The 24,410-nt window shown below is 40.5% G+C and overlaps 2 protein-coding genes across 2 annotated transcripts in view; one reads left to right on the top strand and one right to left on the bottom strand.

The window, feature by feature from the left end:
- Positions 1-21,471, bottom strand: part of dram1 (DNA-damage regulated autophagy modulator 1) — a 161,023-nt gene extending 139,552 nt beyond the window's left edge. Inside the window, exon 1 of the mRNA XM_061029818.1 lies at positions 21,467-21,471. The gene's annotated coding sequence lies outside the window, so the exon portion shown is untranslated. The remainder of the gene's footprint in view (positions 1-21,466) is intronic.
- On the top strand, positions 3,891-10,173 carry wu:fc23c09. Its single transcript, XM_061030240.1, has 4 exons — positions 3,891-4,130; positions 4,932-5,006; positions 5,279-6,719; positions 6,962-10,173. Exons 2-4 carry the CDS (start codon positions 4,937-4,939, stop codon positions 8,058-8,060), a joined length of 2,610 nt encoding a protein of 869 aa, XP_060886223.1. The 5' UTR covers positions 3,891-4,130; positions 4,932-4,936; the 3' UTR covers positions 8,061-10,173.
- Positions 21,472-24,410: the final 2,939 nt, after the last annotated feature.

Below are 24,410 nucleotides of genomic sequence, written 5' to 3'. Positions count from 1 at the left end.
ACACAGATTTTTAATTTGGTGGAGCTATTCTAGGCACGGTTAAGAAAACACGGCATTGTGGGGGCCCTCCTCGGCTTAAGACGATTCCCATCCCCTCTCTGGAGGAAAAAAAAAAGCAGCACAAATATTTGGATAATATTAGAAAGAAAAGTATGAAGAAGACGGAATAAAGTCTCTCATACTCAAAAAACAGATATGAATCGAGTGTTCCTGTTTTGGTTTCACCTCAGGACGCACAAAGTATGAGAGAGGGAAAACAGTTTGGTATTCTGTGAAGATTTTAAGTCATTAATTAACAGCCATAGGTCAAAGGTCACCCTAAATATAAACCAGCCTGGATGATTATTCTTCATTCTGCAGCCATAAAAACCCCTTTACTTTAATGATCGACGTCTGTTAATGTTTGCTTTATTCTCACACGTCTGAAAGCTGAACTGTAACGACTATTAAAAGTGAAAAATAACTCAAAACAAAAGAGAAATATTCACTCTGCTCTCCTGATGTGACATTCGCCTCGGTTACAGCGGAGCGGTTTGTTGTTGCTGTTACTGAAGAGCACAATAATTCAAAGCATTTATATGTGACCCAATTTTCAAAGCATAATCACGCCGCATTCGGTTTGCAGTTCAGGACACTTTGTGCGACCAACACATCGAGTTCAGAAACAGAAGCTGCTGCACAAGTGAACTGCGGAGATTTGATCCTATGGGAAAGCAAAGTCCATTTTCATTGTGTGCTTTTTGTCCACAGAGCCACGCACGCCACACAAACGTGGGTCTGACGCTCTTAGCCGACGAATTGATCACAGTCTGTAACCTTTGCCCCCTGCCCTTGTTAACCCCCCGTCGCCACTGCCGCCGCCGCCGCCGCTGCTGCTACTGCTGGCTCCAAGCAGATGGGATAGTTAGAGGGGGGGGGGGGGGGGGGGGGTTATTTTTACACAGCCGTGCTGTCACTCAAGAGCTCTCCTTTTCACTGCCTGTATTTCACACAACTTATTTATTTTACTCCATTTCCCTCCCTCGTTCCTGGATTTATACCCCCGGAGTTCCACATATTGATGTTTGGTCTTTTCCACTGTAAATGAGTTTGTGTGTTCTTCAGACAAAGGGAAACCTCAGGGCACATGGTGTTAATGTTGTCATCAATTATCTGTCCAATTACTATTAGCTTCATCGATACGCATCAGACGCTCGTTGCTGCCTGCGGATAAAAATGACAAACTTATTCTCTGAACCGAATGAATAAAATAAAGAGACTTTAAAGAGCGGTACGCCCAACAGTCAAGACACGTTTATTTATGTCGCACATTTCACACACAAAGGCAACTCAATGAGGTGAACACACATAAAAGCAAACATTCAAGGGAAGAAATAAACAGCATGTTAAAATGATACCTAAAGAAAAAAAGAATACTCTCAAAGAAATAAAATAATGATTAAAAAAAAAAGATGCTCGATAAATTACACAACTACTGTTATTAATGAGAGTGAATTAAAACTACAGCATATTAAAAAATAAAAGCACAGAGGTGCCCGATAGCCTAGCTGTTGTATCCCACACACATGTACAGAGGCTGTGGTCCTCGTCGCAGCGGTCGTTGGTTTGAATCCGACCTCGGCCCTTTGGCTGCATGTCGCCCCCCCACTCTCCTCCCAGCGGTCCCTGTCTCCCTTCAGCTGTCCTGTCAATTCATACGATAATGTAACAGTGTTTTGAGACTCCTGTATACTCTCTCATACTTGCACACACACATAACAAATTAAGACCAAACCTCATGGAAATTCCACACTAAACTGCGAGGCCGCCTTGATCTCCGTTTTTTTTTGGAAACAAACTCGTCACAAATACCACGCTCTCATTTTTCCTCTGACCTCTGAGGTCACGATTTGGCCAAGGGAGAGGATAAAAAAAAAAGGTTATTATCTGATAGAACAAACATGTCCTTAAATCAATTGTTCTGCCTTTATCTATCAAAACCCAAATACCAGCTTTGAGTTACTTCTTTAAAAGCCTCTAGAGACCCCGCACGGATTCAAATCTGAGAGCTAGTTGAAGAAAAATAGTATCTTTGATCATTTGAAAATGTTTTTTTTTTTCTTTACATCTGGAGGCCTGCCAAAAGAAAAAAAAAAAGAAGAGGAAGGGGCAACTGGTGCGGCGGGTGGGCAGCTGCTAGGGCATCTGGATGCTCGGAGGAACAATCGTTCAACTGTAGAGGTGATTTAGCTAGAAGGCACAAATCCAGACAGACAGACTTTACATCACTGGCTTTGTCTGTGAGAGGGATTTCTGAAGCTTCACAGACAGATAAAGTACATGTTTTACTGAGAACAGTAGATCGGAGGGCTTAAAAAAACATCGTGTCTCATATTTTTCACTCTAAAGCAGATTATTTGAGTCTATAATTACAATGAAAGGGAAAGAAAATGCACCAAAAAAGAACAAAATATACATTTACAGTTACCCACTGTGGTATTTTTAGCCATAAAGAGGAGCAGGCCGATAACACAACACCACCCCCACTTCTGTTTTTCCATTATTGCTATTCTAACACCCCCCCCCCCCCCCCCCTCTCCTTTACATTACGTCACCTTCGACAGGAAATGAGATGACACTGCTCAAGGTGCTAAAAGACCCCCTCAGCTCTTCTCCTGCATGGGATCTTATTTCAATCATTGTCCTATTCCCATCACTCTTATAGACGATGTCATCCTTCTGTCTGTCTCTCGAATTGATTTGGGCACAGATACAGACAAGACAATCACAACACATATCTGCGGTATTTTCCCATGCAATGTTATGCAATACATGGCTCTCTCTGGCCAACTGCAGCGATGAAATGTGGGTACATGCTGCCTCTCTGTGGACATTAAAGACACTTCACTTCAGCCTCTCTATTTTGGTAGTTCATTTTTTTGTCCACTAGATTTCAGCATTCAGCACTTGCCGTTGTATGTGATGTTTTTGAGGATAGTCGGCATAAAGAAGGATTCACTGAGTGATTTTAAAAACCACACTAGCTTTGTTTTAGCATCAGTCTTTAATCCAGAAGCGTTTCAGGGTTTTACAAACATAAAAACGTACAGATAACTGCTCTCATGATCTCAAATCTAACTTTTCAGCACATTAAACGACCCTGCTGAAGAAATGCTAAGCCTTGTTTTTTTTTGCTTGTATCATGCTCAATGTGTCAAAAACATGAGCGAACACAGACAAGATATTCCAGACCCAGCTGGTTCTAAAAAATAGAGGCTGATTGCAGGAACTCTTAACAGCTTATTTCTACAGATAGTGCAGCTGAGAGGAAAAGAAAACATCTGTTTAAAACTATGTGACATCTGCAGCATCACATACAAAATACTTCATTTGGGAATAATCCACGAACAGCAAATCTTATTCGTCCCATGAACTAACGATAAAGAGTAACACCTGACATTGAGAACCTGAAGAGAAGCTCAAATACATCCATTTAAAATGCATCAATGCCCAGAAAAGTTATTGGTTTTGTGTATTTCTTTAAATTTTACTCTTGACTCGACATCAAAATAATGATTGAATGAAAAAAAATCTGCTTTAAAAGCAGTCTAGGTGAGATATGAGAAATAAAGCCTTAAGAATGTAAAAATAGAAGTACTGTTAAGAAAAGAGCAGAATAAAAGCCTGCATCAGCAGTTGTAGACTTCCTGACATCCAGCACATTATTAGCATGCAAGGTCAAAAGTCAAGCAGTTTCCAGGCGCTACATGTCATCCTCATTTAACCACTGGGATGCTAATGTCTCCCCTCAGCCGAGCAAACAGAAGCCACTGTAAGAACCCAGCGTCACCTCTGACCCCCTCATCCACTAAAGCTGCTCCTCTTTCCCCCGCTATTGATCCTCCAGATTCCTCTGACGTGGAGGGTACTTGTGAGAATCCTCCCGCAGATAAAGCCCATTTGAGGAGTCATTACCTTTGGGCTCGTCCAGTATGTGTGTGAAAACCCTCCGCGCGCCGAGAACAGATCATTGTTGGTGGGGCGTGCGGTTCAAAGGTTGCAGCGTTTCTTCTTCGGTCCACGCAGACGGGCAGGTGCAGGGTCCGCAGGATCCCCAACTGACACATGCAGGAGCTCCGCTTTGACATCAGGTAAGCATCACTCATAAATCAAGCTGACTGGACCGCGGCTTTGTACTAATATCATCAACTTCAACTCCTGTATTCTGAGAGCATCAAATCTTTGTCTAACATCTGGACTTCCCAAAAACCTCACCACTAAAGACAGTCAATGCAAAAAGCAAACTCTGATTTGACTAATTTGTTGTGAGTAGAACGTTGGAGCATTTTTACGGCTTCAAAGGAGAATGTATGTCCTGTTTTATGGGGTCCGTTGAAGGCGGCATGGCTGTTTTGGTTGCCTTGGCAACTAAGGGCAATAAGATGTGTAACTTATCAGATAGAGCATAGGAGCATCATCAGGATGAAGGGTCGCTTCACTGAGCGATTATTCCGTCACAAGGGTACAAGAACCCTGTGTTTATTTCAAATGTGTTTCCAGACAAAGCAAAATTATTTTAGAGAGAAATAAATTCAAGGAACTATGTTTGGAGTAGGTTGGATCCAATTGGGAACTAGCTGTGTTATAAAAAGTTCAACAGATAGGAGTGGACTCAATTGGGAACTGTGTTATATAAAGTTCAACAGATAGGAGTGGACTCAATTGGGAGCTGTGGTTTAAAGGATTCAAGCTGGGGTTTATAGATTCTGTTTAATACTCCTGGAGTTTGGAGAAAAACAGGAAGTCCAATATATTATCAAGTTGTTATGGTGCCTCCAACACAACATCAACGCTCAGACAACTCAAAATTCTTTAAAACTATTTTTCTTAAAGCTGATTCTATTTCTATTGTCGTATCTAAACCCTGATTGTTTATTTTTTATTTTTAACAGATAAAATGGAAGTTGTCACCCTGCTGCTGATGTCCTTCTTCATTGTTTCTGGAAATTCATACATGTTGGAACCCAGTGAGTAAAACTTCAGGCTTTGTTTACACTACAAATATATTTCATGACGCACTTGTTTTGACTTTGAAAAGAAACGCATGATCTCTTTCTAATGACCGCAATCCTCATACTACCCTTCATAAACACATCAGTGCTAATTGTTTCACGAGCGCTATCAAAGGGAAGGCTAACTGTTGTAATGCTAATGTGGTACTCTTTGTGCTGCTTGTTTGAGAACGCATCTTTTAACTGATGTTTCTATCTCTGTGGTTTCTTTTATGTTTTTCTCACAGTCACACAGATAGCAGCTCTGGATGGAGACCAGCAGTCTGAGATGAGGAGTGAGCAGCGTAAGGATGTTTCTGTATCAGTTGACGGGGGAGGAAAGGCTGCTGAATCCACTGAGAGAAGGAAAACAGACGGTGATCAGAGGAGACGAGGACTGGCTCCAAAGACAGGGCGGGGAAAAGAGCAGCTGGAGGAAATAATAGATCAAATCATAGCTGATTTTGGTTGGACTGTGGGAGAAACCTTACACGTAAATCGAGGATTTGAAAAAAGAGGTGAGGAAACTTTAACTGCAGAGACATTTTCTAAATATTTAGAGGAAGAAACTGTCAATGTAGAGAGCCCTAAAACATGGGGGAGATGGATCAAAAAGAAGGAAAAGGACGATGAGGTTGATGAAAACTTTAATAAAAGTGATCAAATGATGCAAGAAAGAGAGAGCCAGCTGGTTGCAGGGCTCCATCTTCACGAAGAGAAAGGAGGAAATGAGGAAAGGGAGGAAGGGGAGAGCATAAAAAATGCAAACTCAAATGACTCACAAGAAAGAGAAAAAGATGATCCCTCAGTGGTTAGTGATCTCACACCTCCTCTGAGCACTTCCTCTAACCCACGGGGGAAGGAAATCGAAATTCCTGCCACATTTCAAGTTATCACCCAGTCTCAAAATCCCCCTCCTTTTCATTATAACGTCCCTCCATCAGTTCTGGTAACACCCACACGAGCTACTTCAGTCTCCTCTCGAGCGCCGACGTCTCACGCCAAAGTTCGTCCTCAGTTTTTCCCTCCATCTGTCTCTCCAAAGCCCGCAGAAGTTTCAGTCTCAACAGTGGCTCCAGATGTGAGGAGGTCTGTTTTTCTGCTTGAAGATCTCCTCACTGAGGTGTTACAAAGTCCTGGACATCATCTCAAGCAGAATGAAATGGAAGAAACCGCTCATTTAGAGGAGGCAAAAGTCAGAAATATGTTGTATAAACCAGCATGGAAGGAGGAAACCGCACGTGAAATAAACACAAAAGCGGCAGAATTCATCCCAAAGGTGCAAACCGTCACGCCAAAACCCAAAGAAGAACCCAAAGAGCCGCATCCTGCTCTGAAAATAAACAAGAATCATCCCAGTGCTAAGCCGGTCGAGGTCATACGTAAACCAAACAAGCTGAAACCAACAGGGGAACCCAAACCGGTGGAAAACGCCACCAAACTCACACTGAAGCGAAACAAACCATCACCTCCCCGACCGCATCTGGCAACGAACGTACAAACATCTTCTCAAACGCCAGCAAAGATGACCAAAACTAAGACGGCCAAGAAGTCGAAGGAAAAGAAAAAGAAGGACAATAAAACCCAAAAGCCAGTAAAGAAGAAGAAGAAGAAGGAGGTCATGGCGCCAACGCACTTCCCGTACTTTATGGACAACTACTGTCCACCTGAGTGTGCCTGCTACGGAAGGTGAGATATAAACCCTGAGGAATCATGTCATTAAAAGTGAATGCCTTATAATCAGACTTTACAAATGCTAAGCTATGCCAACCAGCTGATGACGTAAGCTTAATTTGAAACGTAACCTCACAAGAGTGGTATCAATCTTCTCACATGAAGCTTGGCAAAACAAAAAGCTAAAATGATGTTTGTGGTTCCTCTACACGTTAAAGCATTTGCATTCTTTTTCATGTTTTTGTGTCGGTTTCCAGGGTGGTCCAGTGCTCAGACAAAGGTGTGGACAAGGTTCCTTACGGTATTCCCTACAGTGCTCGCTACATCCTCCTCATGAACAACCGCATCGACAGCATCCAGCTGGACCTGCTCGACGAGTACGTCTCTATGGAGTTCCTGGTGCTGAGCAACAATCGGCTCACAGATGCTTCCATTGAGGGAGCCTTTGAGGGGATACCGGCTCTGAAGCGCCTCTACCTGGACGGGAACCTCTTAGAAAGCGTGCCAAATGACCTTCCGATGTCTCTCGAGGAGCTTCGTTTGGACAATAACCACCTGAGTGTGATGTCTGAGGCCGTCTGGGCTCGCTGCCCTGGACTTCTGGTTCTAAGCCTCAGCAACAACAGCTTGGGGAACGGATCAGAATCCCTCCCTAATGCGGTGCTCTCGCCTTTGTACAACCTGCGCACTCTGAACCTGGATCACAACCAGTTGAAGTCAGTTCCTCTGGGGTTACCGCTATCCATCAAGGAGCTGTACTTCAAAGGGAATCTCATTGAGCACTTCAGAGGAGGAGCTTTCGACGGAAAATCAGAGCTGGTTGTGTTGGACTTAAGCGCAAACAGACTCACGAACAAAGGCCTTCTTAGGGAGTCTCTCGTCAACGCTACTCACTTGGAAAGCCTCAATTTAGAAGGTAACAGACTAAAACAGGTGCCAAAACACCTTCCGCCCTCCCTTAAAACTCTAAATCTGGAAGGCAACCTCATATCGTCTTTAAAGAGAACGGTTTTCAGCACGTTGAAGAACCTGGAACACCTGGGTTTAGCGAGGAATACAATCTTCAAAGTAGCACCAGGGGCCTTCAGGTCTCTGCCGGTCCTGCACCAGTTAGATCTCTGCCACAACGCTTTACGCCAAGTGCCCAGACAGCTCCCACAAGCTCTGCACTCGGTTGCCCTCACGCACAACAAGATTCAGTCAGTGCCTCGAGATGCTTTCTGCTGGGGGAACAGGAGTCTGAGTCTCAGCAGGCTCGTACGAGTGCAGCTTGAGCACAATCTAATCGATATGGGGAAGCTGGATGGTCAGGCTTTCAGGTGCTTACGGGGATTCCAGGTGGTGCATTTCTACTAAACCTAAACCTAAAACTAAAGAAAACATGCACTGTGAAGACAATTTATATATGAAAGAAAAAACAAACATATTGTACAGCTTGAACTTTGCAGACTTATCCAATATTGATGCCAGAAGCTGACAGTGTAACTGACCCAAGCAAGTAAAAAAAAATGTATTTATTGAGTGTGAAATTCAATTTATTTTTATGTTACCCACCGATGGCTCAGTCTTTGGCTTCTTTTATGATGTTAATTTTCCTCCCACAGGCTGTTTTTGCCAACAAGCCTTAAGGTTTGGAGAACAATGGCTGACTGTACAAAAACAGGAATAATCCAGCCAAGTTATTGGTAACCAAAATGTTGTGACTGCCAGATATTATTGGGGGGGGGGGGGTTCATGAAGGTTTTCCAAAGAAGAGCTGGTAAGAAATAAACAGGCAACATTTGGTCTCCATTACATTCAGTAATGTATCACTGTAACAGACAAATAAAACAATTAGGTCCGTCAAAAGATTAAAAAATCCAATTGCGATTCATCGCCAAATTTCAATAATAATCCCGATTAATCACATTTTAATAAAATGTTTGAAATTAAATTCTTTCGCATTTAATAATAAAAATTGTTGGGCTTTTATTTTTAATTTTTATACTGTCTTATTTCAATTATTTCACTTGCTGTTTGATTCAACTCTGCTTTTATTTTGAAATAAAGTAAGGTCCTTCTGGTAGATCGAAGGTTAAGACATTAACTTAATAATGTAAAAAGGAACTCGTTACGGATCAGAAACTAAATGAAAACAGCTCAAAGGAATGGTAAAAAGTGAAACGTTTGATGTCATGAGGTGGATATTACTTCAGACTTTCCAACTGAGCTGTCTGAGAGATCATGGAAAACAAAGATCCAGCAGTGTCGTTCTTTTACAATTCCAATTTTTCACACATTCAGTCGTCTTCAGAGAAAAGCAGGCAAATGAAAGTGTTGTAGATTAGAAACCAGGTGATCCTAATCAGTGTGTGAAAGCAATGTGAACATAGAAAGAGAGTTTATAGAGCCTGCAGTCACACATCAACATTAAAGAAATTACATTACATAGAAGGCCACAAATAGAAAGTGTGAAGTAAAAATATCTAAATGCAAACATTAATAAGTTACATTATTAAGAAATGCATCAATTCACAACAATATTTAAAGTTGAATGAAAACTTGTATGTATATAAATATAAAAATGGGTGAAATTGCACAATTCATAGAATCATAGATTAAAAAGTACAGGAAGAAAAACCAGTTTATTAAATTTATTTATAGAAGATATAAAAATACATCATTAATTGGCTACTTTGGTTCTACGTATACCTGTGAATACCCTGCACTACAGTACTGATTATAGAGTTACATATATGCTTTCATTTTGTAATATTTGTTAGAATATAAAAGCTCCTTTGTAAAACTTCATGTAGGCCTTGTGTGTTCTTTTGGCTATGAATGCCCTCTCTATGTATTCTACTTCTATGTTGAAGCTGATTAGGTCGTTTGCTGACAGATTGGAATCACCTGTGCTCTGCTCGTTTAAGCTCCTCAGGGGCTTTTTACATTTTTTAAAAAGTTGTTTCTTATCTAACTGAACATGACAGAAAAAAAGGAAAAATTGGGAAAATTATACATTTATTTGTTGCTGAATTCTTCGTTCTCCCTGAGAGCTAGCACTGCACCATAGACGTTTGTTCTCCACAGACTTTCAGAAACATTTAATGTCAATTATTTGTCCTGTTCTTTTATATCTAATGAATCCCCAGAAGAAGACTCATCCTTCTGTGATAAAGTTTGAGTTGTGTTGTTTTTCATAATCCCTGTCTGGTCCTTACTGAAAAAGGAAAATTGTGGAAATTATTAACTGGAAGCCCGGAGAGTTTACCGTCTGAGCTCCAAACTCAGTTTCCCCATGCTCACAAATATTCCACAGCGGAGCGATTTCACAATTTTCCATTTACATATTAGGGAAGCTTGCTGTTTGTGCATGCTGTTTGTTCAGCCATGATTCTCAGGGGGGAATCACTCAAGAAAATAAATAACATGAACCTGCCAGCCAGGGTCGGTCTGACATAGACTGATGCAAATGAGTCTGAAGCCTAAAAATCACGTAAAAAAATGCAACTGAAATGTGTTTAAAACTTTAACAAATGAAAAAAAGAGATGTGCATCTGTTTTTGATGAATAAATCTAATTTATCACTGAATTCTTTTCAACCAATTCTGTGTCACACAAAGCTCCCATGTAGGTAAGTCTTTATTAAAATGCTGATTAAAAAAAAGACTTTGTTATACATTTTTAAATTGTAATTAAAAACGTGTCCAGTAGATGGCGGTATTGTATAGCAAACTGGTTTTTATGACAGCCACCTCTGTTTTAAGAGTGTAAAATGAGATACAGCAGCTTTAAATTGGCTCTTTTCCAACAGCCAAATAAGAAAGTGTGGCATTTAAAACGCATATGGAACTTCAGGAAGTTTATCTTGAGGGGGAAAAGTGTGTATTTAAAAGCTCCAAGCAGACTAACACTCTGCAGTGAGAGTGCCACACACTCAAAAATCACACTTAGGCATGAGTCATAAGGGTTTCAGGGAGAAAGCGAAGATGTTTATGGACTTCTTTTGCAAAAGATTTTGAGTTTTTTCCCTTGAATCATAAATGAAAATGGGAGAATGTTCCTACAAGAGAAAGCAGGGGAGAAAAAGTAGGGAAAATGTATCAGCACACGTGGAGGTGCTTTGCATTTTCCCTCTTTTCCCTCTCTGCCTCACTCTAATATGTTCACTCAGCGACGTGGCACTGCACCCATAGGGCCCGAGAAAGAGGAGCTGGAGGAGGGGAAGGGGAGGGGAGGGAGGAAGGGGGGTGAAGAAGAAGAGAAGAGAGTGAAGGGGAGGGAGGGATCCAGGCTGCTCTGGCTCAGCGCGTGTCCAGAGAGTAGAGCATTGCCTGGGCAGGGAGCTCACCGGCACCTCCCTACGGTCCAACAGGACCCTGACCCCGTATAACAACACCACATGTCCACCTGGACCCACTGGAAACCCCTCCTCCCCTTATTTGTCTCCTTTTTTTCTCCTTCTTCTTCTTGCTTTATCTCCCCCCCCCCCCCCCCCCCCCCCCCCCTCTATTTTTTTTCTTTCCTATGCATTCATCATAAAGTTTGTATCTCCATTCCTGCGTTTGTGCATACCTGTGTCTGTGTTTCTGCGTGGGAGTCGCACTCGTAACAATCACATGAGCTGCTCCCCTGACAGAGAGTTAGCCCATGTGCTCATTTAAGCACTTTGGCAGACTGTGATTTTATTTGTGTACCTCCTGTATCCTGTGCTGGATTCAGTCCCACGTCTAATCTTAAGTCACTCGGAGGTTTGCAGGATTAGTAGTAGTAAGGGCGCTTCCTTCTTGGCATCCTCTCGGGGAAAGCCTGTCTTCTTCTCTGAAGCATGTATTACCTGTCTGGGTTACGTTTTCTATGCAACTTTTATTCTCTCCGGGTCTTTTATTTAGTGCCTCAATTATATAAAAAAAAAAACTTCTCCTTACTTTGATTATTTTTCACTCTGACTCGATTTATGAAACAGGATATCACATTTATTGCTCGAGCCAAAAGCACAACACCATGAATCAAGCATCACTCTTCTCCTTGGAGCGATTTGTCAAAGCTCCTCTGAATGCAGAAAAAGTTCTACTAGTAAAAATCTTGTCCTAAAAAAGTCCTGTGTTGTTTTTTCCCTGACCATGACGCCTTTTTAAAGAGATTTTTCTGTTTTTTAATTGCTTTCGATCCACAGTGAAATCCCTTTTTGTGAGGTTTTATTTTTTTTCCCCTCTGCAATATTAGACAACTTATTCTAAAGTTCAAATTCTAACCACATTAAGCACCTCTGGTCAAGAGTCAGTCGATGCAAAGGGAGAAAATGAAGACAGAGAAGAACAGAGGGAACAGGATATTAAACCACACCCTTCTTCTGAGCCAAGCAGACGGAGCTGCAGTGCTCTTCAGCTGTCGTGCTTTTTCTCTTAATTATGAATCTTAGAGCTTCAGTCCTTCCCATGATGCTCCAGGGGCTGAAAGCTTCTCAACTTTGTTTGAGTCTCTCAATATATTTATTGGCTCATAAAGTGCATTTTGTATTCTAAAACTTTCATGAGCTTTGGCGACTATTTAATAGAAGAAACACTAACGGGGGAGAGGATGCATTTCAGTGACTGTTATGGACAGCACATCATTTGTGGCTGCTCTTTATAACAGTAACTGGATGAAGTTGTTAAATAGGCACACGCATGCAGATGCTGCAGTGGCTCGCCACATCTGTCTCCACACACACATCTGTTTCTTCTACTGTACCCTACCGTGAAAACCCGACTTCTTTCAGCCCAGCCCAAGCCCTAAACCCTTATCATCTCAGCCAATTCGACCTCAAACCTCCAATCAAAGCGAGCCTAATCTTCACACTTAAGTCTTAAACCTGAGATCCAAAGTTCGGCTTGACCACGGTGACCTCACTCTTCTGCGAAATCTCAAGCCTAATCTCACAAGGATCCAAAAGTCCGTGTTAAGGGTTAAAAATGGCTACCTCCGGATCAGAGTGCTATTGCATGTGTGAGAGGGAGATGGCGCTTGAGTTAGCCAAGAGACAGGGGAAGAAGAGGAGAAGGAAAGAAGGGAGAGAGGGAGGGGAATATGAGAGGGAGGAGGAGGGGATAGAGAGAGAAACCATGGGAGCCAGAGGGACCTCCACACACACACACACACACACACACATAGACAAACAGCCCATCATCTGCTCCTGGTCTGGACCTGCACTAACAACACACATGCAGGGGAGTACAGCTAACAGATTTCTGCAGAGCACATATGCAGAAATGACATTTTTGCATGTTGTAAACTCGTTCACATACAAAATTATAGAAACACGTTTAATGAAAATATCCTGTTCATATGCACTCTGTTATTCAGGGGCTCCACAAGGGGGCCTAGAGTTCCCCATGCGCAGACAGGCAGCACCAAGCAGAGCACATAGTCTGTAGATTCTCTTAAACATCCCGTACAGATGTCAATGTCAATTTCATATTGATTCTGATTCTGATATTTTCAAGTTGTACAATCCATATGCGATTTGGTAACTTGCTAATTGACTTAAAACTTAATTTCCTAGGAAATTGGTTGGTGCTTTAAAGGCCCTGACACACCAAGGGGATCGTCGTCCGTCGGTCCCAGTTGGACGGCCGTCTGCCCAAAGTCTTACTTTGGTTGATGTACAGATCTTCTGTTCACACTTGAATATAAAACCTCATCTGGAATCTTTGTCCAAGCTGAATGGACTTTAACCTCTACTGCTTGGATTCCCGGCTTTACATTGACATGGCGGTGAAGACTGAAAACCCCTTGAGCCAACAGGTGTCCACCAAACATGGAATAAAAAACAAGTCCAAACCACAGATGGGCTTTAATGACATTCCACTTGGTGCTAGTAATACATTTAATAGGGTGCATTAATGGACCCAGTTTTATTTACTCCTATTTAACTCCTATTAAAGAAGAAGTATTTTGTTTTCATCTTCATTAAGTATCTCTATCTCCTTCTAAATGACCCGATTTGTTTTGTTCTGTGTTCACTCTGCAAGCCACTGGTGATACAGGTGGCCTCGTATTTTCGTTCCTTAACCATCTGTCTGCCCCGGGCTCCGAACTCTACAACACTATAAACCAGGTCACCGCAGGAAACACTTCCCCTGTTTCCTTAGCTTCCTGTGTTGGCTATAACCATGGCAACACAATTAGTTGAAGTCTAGACAGGTTGGTATGAGGCAAACCAGGTCACTTATAACAAAACATTGTTCGAAGAGCCTAAAATAGTAGAATGAAGAGACAGACAATGACAATACTGGAACATTTATTTATATCGTATATTTCACTTGTGCTTGTTTCCTGAAGATGAGGGCCAGCGCACATTGTTTTCCATGATAAACGGCAGACATTACCTAAGCAATTATTCCCCCAACTCCCATTTTAACTGATGTCTGCTGTGAATTTCAATGCGCAGAAAGAGAGACAGACTGAGCTGAGTCATTGAAAAGGGACGAAAGAAAAGAACAACTTATAACTATCCGAGGCCACTTACTAACACTTTTCTGGACCTCAGCACTACTTAACATGACCCCAACTCATTATAAAGTTCTTTGAAACTTTGACAGGTGTTGACTCGACTTCCTGTTTTGCCTTTGATTCTAAAGCCATACAGTGAATTAGTAGCGCAGGAAACAAGATGGCAAATTAGAGGTGATTTCTTTCTCTGATCACAGCGGGTATTACACAGCTCTAATGTGATGTAAGCTAAGGAAGCTTGGCGAACGAGGTGTACCAGTGACTGCATGTTTGGAGGAAAAAGAGGCAAGTCCAAACAGAATAAGATACCATTTAAAGAAGAGTGGAGAGTTTTAATCTGGGAGATCATCCAAAGAATTGTCATTGCTTGTTCATTTTCTTTTTCATCAAACTTAGTGAAATTGACACAACTTGGCAATGTGTTGACATGAACCTGACTGACCATCCAAATCACCCGAGAATTAATCTGACAGCAAAATAAGTCAGCTGTTTTTCAATGGATTTGAATGATAATCACTCATGACAGACGCTTAGTCGGAACAGAGGCTGGAGGACATAGATGTGGGCACAGTTAATCAAAAATGTACCTCCGTTAACCATTAATCCATTAACCAAGATGTTAACTTCGATATCAGTCAATTCATTTAATGATGAAATTAACGGAAATATTAACCAGTATTATTAAAAAAAACCATGAGCTGTGTGCAATGTCAATAGATTCAAGTTCTTAAGAGGCCATGATGACTTAGAAAACTCAACATTACACACGTGTCTGTATAAAAAAGTCTCTTTTTGGATATATCACCACTTCCTGATGGAGGAGTGTTTTCTCATTATCACTGATGTTTCTGTGTATAAGCATCACTCATGCTATACAACGATAACAAAGCTACGATTCTTGTGACGTGACCATGTTTAAGATCTAATAACCAACACAGCAGCCACAATCTAAGTATCTGTCAGACCACCTAAAAAAAAGTATTTCTGATTCATTTTTCTTACCATCTGAAGGTTTACTATTCTGCTCATAAAAGGTTCCCCACGATCCAAATCCAGTAAAATATTTAATCCAAACATATTATACAGATCCGTGGTTTGCCACTGTTCCAAGTTTTCAACTGTATTCTCTGTGCTAATTTGTGAACTCTGACCTTTCGATTGACACCTACCAATTAGGACCTTCCATTCACTGTTTTACCAGCAGATCATGAAATACTATTATTAAAAATGTGTCTAAAACGGGGCGCGACCATTGTGTTTTTTAGTCAAAGTCTGTGAAAGTGAATCAAAACATCCAACTAGTGTGCTTTTTGAACGAGGATTAATGGGCAGGCAAGCAGAGACCTATTGCCAAACACTTTCCTTCAGTTGTACAAAAGTTCACTGATACTGAATGTCAGCAATTTTATCTGTGTTTTGTTAGAAAATGCTAAAGCCAAAATCAACATCCGTCTATTTTTGTCTTTCCAGGATCCACACAGTGTCTCCTTGAAGGAATGTTACTGAGGGATTGTGTGGAACCACTAAATTCACATAAATTGAACACCAAACTTGTAAAGTTTTAATGGTCAAAAATAGCCCATCCAGAGCAACATTATCTGACCACAAATGTTCACTTTTTTTGGGCTCAGTTTTGGTTTTCACCAACTCGTGGAAAAAAAAAAATCTGGCTCTATTAGCAGCTAAATGCAACTAAACTTCACATGCTAGTAACACGTATTGTTTTAGTGGAATTTGCATGCATGTAGCGAGAAGTGATTTTATTCAAGCTTTTTTTTTTCTGAAAACAGCTGAATGCTACAATCAAGGCCAAAAGTCATAGAAATGTAACCAAAACGAAGAGGTGAAAGATGCTTAAAGCAGGAAAACCAGACTACATTCTCTATGTCATCACTTAAACATAACACATGTCCACTGATATATATGCGGACTAATTTATGCAGTACAAAACCTAATGATGTAGATTCAAGTTAAACCCCCCTTTGTTCCTGGGTTCTGAATCATTTAGCGTCTTAGGATAAGAGTATGCATGTGTGTTTATGCTCTCACTTTCACCACATATGAGTCTGATTATGGTCTATGACTACCTATTGTTCATTTCCTTGTTATCTTGAATTCTAATTGAAACATGATGTAGTCTGACTCAGCTCCAGTACCATCCATTACCTCAATCGCCTTAAGGTGAAGGCCTTTCACAAGGCAGACAACGGACCTAAGGTGACCTGAAAATGGTTGTATAACAGGTGGAAAAGATTCCAAGCTTTTGAATTTCTCCATCAGGTGAATCCTGTCCGGTTTACCATTGCAGACATTTCAAGGTGGAAACATCCAGGCCTCGTTTTTTTTCTGTTCATTTTTCTCATCCCTGGTAGACTAGAAAGAGGACAGACACTGCAAAGCCACACAAACTTGGATGAGAAAATGTGAAGTATGTGGAAAGAATTGGGGCAGACTCTAGAGTAAACTCAGACTGATCCAAGAGCAACCGAATGATCCTTCGGCTTGCCGGTCTTTGAACAGCTAAAATATCCAGATTCAACCAGTCTGACTGAAGTTCTGGATCAGAAATGTTCAGACCAATAAGAAAAATCTCAGCCTTAATAATTGGCTTCCGATCTCTGATTCCCTGCCATACATACACTGGCACAGATGGCCTCTCCAATAACATTTCATTTTCACTATTACCCTGGAATACACGTGGACTATTTCAAAGTTTTGGAGTGTTCAAAGGGCGTTGGAAAGCTTCATGAGAACGCTGGAGAAACTGGTGAAAAGTCTGACCGCATTTCATCCTTTCCATGCAAAGTTGGTCTGCCATCAACCGCAAATAAATGATCATGAGTCTGGGAGAGAACACGTTTTGCCAACACCTAATTGGCTCCACTAACATTCTCTCTGTCTGCTTATCCCTTGTCCCTCCTGTTTTTTTTTCTTATTCTGCGTCTCTTTCGTCTTTGCACCAATCCAAGTGCTATCAATCAGTGTTCAGAAGACGACCCTAACATGTGTCGTGCACATTACAAGCACTCGAAAGCCCCTTCTGTCTCTCCTCGTGATGATGTACGAACTGATCCCACAACCTGAAATGTAATATCAAGGCGTCCTTTGCCATTACTACATCTTTTGAGTTGTGGATTCCATGAAGTGTGGATGCATGTGGAGCAATTAGAGAGATACAACTTCATAGTTATGCGATGATGTCAGGAAGGAATTGGGAGTGAAAAGTAAGCACGCTGTCTAAATAAGAAACTCTAGAAGTCAGGAATCTTGCAACTTATGTTCCGAAAAAGTCAAATTAGTCGAGTACCAATCCATGAAAAGTCTATTTAAGCATCTTATAGATACTTGAAAAGTCCACTTAAGCAAAATACAGGTACCTAAAAAATCTATGGAAGCTAAGTAACGATACCTAAGGCCATGCTAGCAAAGTAGATTCATGAAAAGTCTACATTAACAGATTACCAATACCTGAAAGTCTACGCAAGCTAAGTACAGTTACAAATTATTTTTACTCTGTTGACCCCCCCTCTGATAAGCATGATTCCAAAACCACCAAAACATTTTTAAAGAATTGTGTGTTTTTGTTCACTGTACAGTAAGAAATCTGCAGGTTTCCTACCACACACTCTGAAGAAATAAACTGAAGAGCTAAACTGGGAAGTTGGACTGCTGCTGCTCTGGCAGGCAAAATGTTAAATGTGGGCGCAACAGGAGAACCTTTCTCAGGATTGCAAACAGTGCCGTCTCTCTGTCTTACTGTCAGTCTGGCTGGACACAGGCCTCCAACATAGACAAAGGAAGGGTTCTGTTTGGAGGGAAGAGTTTGGATCAATGCTGACACTTGAGACTCATCTGCTTGAATTCACGGTTAAGAATGATTGTTGACCTTCTATTCACCAAAAGTCCTGACACATGCTGCTCCTGCCAGGGCAGGGTGTGGATGACTTACAGTATGTAGGCCAGATACCACATCTAAGTGTTTTGGTATGGGCAAGTCTGAACAAGAGGAAGGGAAAGTTTTAAAAGTTTAGATAATGTTCAGTTCAAGAAAATTGAAGATGAAGACAATTGAGATTAACACTAAAAAAAAAAGTAAAATTACAATTTTCATCATATAGCAGACTAATGTGTTCCTTTGACCATATGCCTGTCAAGAGAAGAAGTCCGTTACTTAGGCCTGTGAATTTATCAGGATCGGCTTTACTTTCCATGATGTACAATGGTTCAAGATGTTTGGTAAGAATTTTCCAGTGGCTCTGTCGATGATATGCCAAAAGTAGCAAACAGTTAGCCAAGTCAGTGATACATTCAAGAAGTCCTGCAATAGTCTTTTTCCAACTAACAGGCACAATCCAAAGTTCAAGCTCTGAATCAGCAATGTTTTGTTTAATAAACTAATGGCTTCTATTAAAGTCAAATCAATGGCAGATTTCAAAGCTACATGGAAATTTTGGCTTCTCTGGGTCTAATTTTCTGAGATTCAAGGAACATAGTTTTAGGCAAGAGGAGGAGAAACAACAGGAAGGTGGGTAAAAAAAAAAAAACAGACAAGGAGTAATTGTAAATGGCTTAAAAGCCATATGGTTTAATAATGAAAAGTTTGGCGTTCTGAATGTCTCGTAAATTCAAATACAGATGAAGAATTAAAAAAATAGAGAAACAGACAAGTTGAAGACGAACTATAAAGTTATAATTGGACTTTCTGTATGCTAACAGAGTCTGGTGTTGGGCAGAAGCTATACGTTCGTTGGCTGATAGCAGTTTCTTTATATTCATAGTTTTTTTCTTTTAATTAAACACACAGACATGTCTGAAACATATTGCATAATGAGCTCTACATCTTTATGGTTCATGTAAATGGTTTTGTTGTGATGTTGGCTAAATGACATGCTGGAAAATTTTTATTGATTCTCAGCTAATGTTAGCAATTGAGTGTATTTTGCTACCGTTGGACAGAACCGAGCCTGCGATTTTCCTGTGCTTCTCATGTACGTTTTTAACCAAGCTAACCAGTTACTGGCGATAGCTTGTGTCCAAACACAATATATAAAGTAATTTACTTAATAGTTAGCAAGTAGTTAAGAGAGTGGATTTTATTACCTTGAAAATAACAGAGACATCTCTCAGCTAACTGGCTACCACAGTTAGCTTATTTTCACAGCACAGACATAAGAATCTTTGAATCTTTGTTAGAAAGCGAACAAACATGTATTCTGATACACCAAACAAAAGTTTAGAACTTTCAATCTTTTTGAGCTTTTGTTTGACAAAAACCAGCTGCATCTTGTTTAATTCAACATTTCTAAAAAAAAAAAACGTTCACAATGAGTTTGTGTGATGGAAATGAGGACAACAGTTGCCTTGAAGGGAGGGCTTTGTTGTTGTCATTAGCAAACTGTTTACATCTCTTCCTTTATTTCCCCTCCTTGCCTTCTTCTTTACTGGCTAGAATCATCTCTCCAAAGGGATACTAAAAGATATCAGTTAAACATGCTGGATTTAGGAACATTTGGGCCTGATATTGTTGACAACTTGTTTATAACCCATGTTCTCCACTCGCCACCAACATGCTGTTGGAGGTGCTTTACTCATGTAAATGCAGTGTTTTTGCAATTCTAAGATATTTTGAAGATATTTGACATTTTAAGAAATAACTGGCTGGCCTTTCACTTGACCATCTGCACTGGTCAGAGGGGATGTGTCTGTGTTGGAATGGTATGTAGATATTGCTTAATATTGAATGTGTGTGTATGTAAGACACCTGTTTATCTACTTATTGGCAGCTGTATTTTCTCCAGAGTAACAAGGCTGACTTTCTAGATTCCAAACACACACTCAGTCATTATATTTTAGCATTATTTCATATTCTGTGTTGTTAGCTGAGAGGATGTTAAAGAAATAAATCCGTGTCGTCTTCAATCACTGTCTTACCACTTTCGAGTCTTTATGCACTTTCTCGCTCACTAATATTAGCACTCCTTGGTCCCATAAACACTCGTTTTGGCTTGTTGGTGACAATCAGACACAAACCAGTTCTTGTTAGTGATGAATGGTTCTGCCATGCTGAGCAGATGATGCCATGGTGGGATTTGCTGCTAATGCGTTTCCCAGGCAGACACTTTCTGCCTCCGTTTGGCCACATGACAACATAGAGCTTTGGATCGCCTGGTGAAGACATCACCCGGTTTAAAACCAGGCTGAAAGTTTCCACCAGAGCACTCTTATAGTTTTCACAATGCACTTAAATCTGCCTCTTTCTTTTTTATCACTTTTAACATGCTTTCATAATCATAAATGTTACATTACTTATATATCTGAAAGTTTAATAAAATAAATGTTGCAGACCCACGTTTAAAGTTGTTACAGCGGAACAAAGAACATGCTCTGACAGTGTCATACACATGTTTTATTGTAATAAACCCAATTATTTCCTCAGTCATCAGCTAACATCTGTCAATTAACTGTTTTCATAATTAAAGGAAGAGAGGGCGATACAAATTTCCATTTACCTGTTGCATGCCTTCTCATGTAACACAGAGCCCAACGTTTATTTTTAAAAAGCACGCCTGGGGGAAAATAACATCATAAATCATCACACATCAAAAGTCTTATTCATCTCTGTCTTTCTTTCCTTTGATCTGCAACCCTGAACCACGCCAAACTTTGCATAATAAATGCCATTCATGTATTTACTGCATCAGCAATCCTTGAACTCATTCAAGATTGTTGCTCGACCCATCTCGTGACAGCTGTTAACAGGATGATTCAAATAGCTGCTGCAGAAACCTTGAAGCCTTGATAAACCTTGAAAAGACCTGAAATTGGATGAAAAAGAGCTTAATGAATAAAATATGTGTTTTCAGTGTTAAATCACAATCACAAGTCCCAAAAAGTGAATTAGTTATGCACAATGTGGCCCTTAGCCTCTTCAGTAACTGTGAGCATCTTACCAGACTTTGCACATGTATTTCTAACTTGAATGCAGAGCTCTGCAGGAGCAAAACTGATGCTCGATTGGATCCCAGATAGTCCTATTTTGAAGCTTAAGGCCACAGCCTGAAATGCTATGTTTGACAAGTTTTGAAATTGAACTGCAGTGAACGCCTCTGTGTACCGATCAGTTTAACTGGTCATGACATATTTCTCTCTTGCTGGTTCCTCCAATTCACATCAGATGGAAGTAGCCAACACTTAATTGGCAGCTTCTTTGAAGGCCTTTACACTTTTATTAACCATGTGTGCACTTGTTCATTGGCTGCTGGCGCCTCATTCATTGTCTATATGCATGTATGGATGTTTTTGAAATTCTCAGTTCATTTAGTCTGAATTTCATTCTTGTGCTGAGATGCTGCAGCACATTGAAGTGATTTGCCATCAATTTTGTTTGACATGTTACATGAGTAAATCTGACAGTTCATGTTAAGGCTCATTCCCCACCCTCAGAAAATGCTGACTAAGTGCTGCCTTTCCTTACTGTATGTGCGGTGCCATGATGGATTAATTCAACTTCTTAATGGGATACCATGATTAAAGCTTGGACCATTACCATGTCCGCTTTGCTGATGCTGTGGAAAATACGTCTGAGTGTGCACAGGCGACGCACACACAAACACTTTAAAGAGTCATTAAATGTGGGCAGGATAGTAGTTTTCCCAGCATTGGAATGAAACTCAATGCAGTCAATGAGCTAAATAAACACACCAAGATTTCATTAAGCCCCCTTAGTATAAAGGAAGTATTCAACTGAGAAAGGGGATTCCTCAAAGCTGAAGAAGAATTCAAAATCTCATGAGTTTTATTTAGAGAATAAACTTCTATCAAGCTTGATCGTATTGTACTTTTAGTAAGCGAGTCAAGTCCACCACTGATCTGTTGAGAATCAGTTCAGTGTTGTTTTGCTTCATGGATATAAAATATAAAACTTTCCAATTCCCCATAAGCTTAGGCTCCTATAGATTTTCCACCCTTGTGTGTTATTATTCTGGCAATGGCCTTCTCATAAAACCATCAAATGGACATGCTTGAGTGTAGGAATTCCAAAGTACAGAGTTTTTGGGATCATCTTCAACCTTAAATGCACCACAATGTGTTTTGTTCCCATGACATCTTATTAAAAGACTAAAGAAAAATGTACACATCTAGATTTCAGAGCTCTTTTCATTTCAAACCTGGCAACTTTCATACTCGCTGTTTCAACCCAAACTGCTCTGGGAAGGTTTGCACTCGCTCTGTTGGCAGAAAAGGAGCTTCTTGGCTGCTCACTTCAGTCTAGTAAATCAGAACCAGGCTAAGATGGAAACACAGAAAAATGCCCAACAAACACATCCAGACATGAACAAGAGATTAATGAAGTCTCTCAAACACTAGTGGACACTTGCCCCTAAAGCGACTTACGGTGCAGAGTTTCATCAAACAGCAGACATGAGCGATGACAGAATAATGTTCCAAAACAAAGAGAGACTTAAAGACAGCAGCATTGATCTCAAGGTTTGTGTTTTTTATTAAAAAAGGGGAACTTGCAGCTCTTAGGGGTATAAAGTATAGACCCACTCAGTTAAGGTTCAAATTAAGAGTTTGGTGACTAAAACCAAAGTTTATGATGTTGGTAAAAAATAAACTATTGTTCACTTTGGCCATACCACAAGTAGCCTCATAACATTTAAGTAGCAATTCATTACCTTTCTGTGTGGGTTTTTTGTTTAACTTCTGGTGTTCCTCAACCTCACACTGGCCAACGGCGGTGTGTACTTTCTTCTAATAAGCCTCAATTGGTGCTGAACTCCTGCCACGTTGAAATTTAAATGGTATTTAGCAGTGGCGGCCTTGTTATGAAAACGTTATCAGAGAATAATGTGGCTTTGTTCTAGGCTGTGGGTTACATTTAACCCTAAGAAATCTGACAGTTCATCATTTCACCCTTTGATAATTGATGACACAAGACAGTGAAGATCTGAGAAGGTAGTGGGACAATGGGATAACCCATTAGCTACTATCCATCAACAGCATACATTAACAATAAATCTGTTCCCCCAAAATGTCCCCATTTGATCAGATAACCTTCTTAATATTATCATTATGACGTAAACTCAAAGTCAGAATTGAATGCCACTTGAACTTCTGCATCTGTCTGACCTTAGCCCAATGTCAGGATTGGACGTCAGCCAAATGTTGGCATCTGAAATCAGCCCGAATGAAAATCTGTTATCAGTCCAACGTTGGAATTTGACATCAATTTAACATTTGGATCTGACGTCAGTCAAAGTGGGATATTACATCAGCCTAAAATTGAAATCGGTTTACAATTTAATGTATACAGCCCCCAATAGAAAGTATTAGTCTTTCTCACCTTATCTCTTCCCTGTTTTTTCTGCCTTCAAATTCTGGTCCATTTCACTGCAGAGCTAAGTTGAAGTGTTGAATGAATGTTAACTGCTTTTGGAAACAGCTTGGCCTTCAGACCCCGTAATGGCCAATAGGACTGGCAAAATGGCACTCGTATCTCTACAAACATGAAAAATACTCATTAAATCTCCCACTCTCACACTGGCTGGTTCTCTGTTTGGGTGTGTGTATGCATTTGGGATTGTTGCAACTTACAGGAAAGGCAGTCAGTGAACCAAACCAAACAGACTAGATGCCTCCATTATCATATGAATAAATATCAACACACAGCCTTACTTTGATTGCTCCAAATAAGGTCATTTCCCACAGTGCCACTGGCCCAGAACCCAATTGTTGGCCTGTCAATGCCATCATCGGTGCCCCCACTTTGCATTTGTGTGTGTCTGTGTGTGTGTGTGTGTGTGTAGGATCTACTTTGTCCATCGCCGCTGAGATGCTGCAGTCAGAGATGGAAATAACAGAGCTCCTCCACCTCACTGCTGGTAAAGTATTTAGAGTCTGCATTGGGATTTGTGCATAAAATCATGCACGGAGTACTTAAAAGGCTTCCGTTGGGAATGACAAACATATGATGGACAAATAAATCTCTCATTGTGTAGGATTTAAGCTTATGTGCCCGTTCACTGTCCAGATATAATGAGACAGGGACTGACGTATTCAAAAACAGGAATGTGTACTTAAAACGTCATTCTTAATGCTAATTTTGAAGCATTTTTATTTCTAAAAATGAAACTTATCGAAGTATGTTTGCCCCCATGTTTTGCCATCATATAGCTTTACAGTTTCACACATGACATCCATCAAATTCCCATTTACAGCTAAACCTGGCCA

The sequence above is a fragment of the Labrus mixtus genome, chromosome 22 (assembly GCF_963584025.1).
Source record: "Labrus mixtus chromosome 22, fLabMix1.1, whole genome shotgun sequence".
In the NCBI taxonomy this organism is placed as follows: Eukaryota; Metazoa; Chordata; class Actinopteri; order Labriformes; family Labridae; genus Labrus; species Labrus mixtus.
Note: the sequence above shows the minus strand (reverse complement) of the source record. Positions and strands in the feature narration are given on the sequence as shown.

Bases quoted from the DNA above. Each gene is read 5' to 3' on its own strand.
- wu:fc23c09 (XM_061030240.1), top strand. From the start codon at position 4,937: ATGGAAGTTGTCACCCTGCTGCTGATGTCCTTCTTCATTGTTTCTGGA. The intron at 5,007-5,278 runs GTGAGTAAAACT...TTTTTCTCACAG, and splicing joins TTCATACATGTTGGAACCCA to TCACACAGATAGCAGCTCTG. The intron at 6,720-6,961 runs GTGAGATATAAA...GTCGGTTTCCAG, and splicing joins GAGTGTGCCTGCTACGGAAG to GGTGGTCCAGTGCTCAGACA.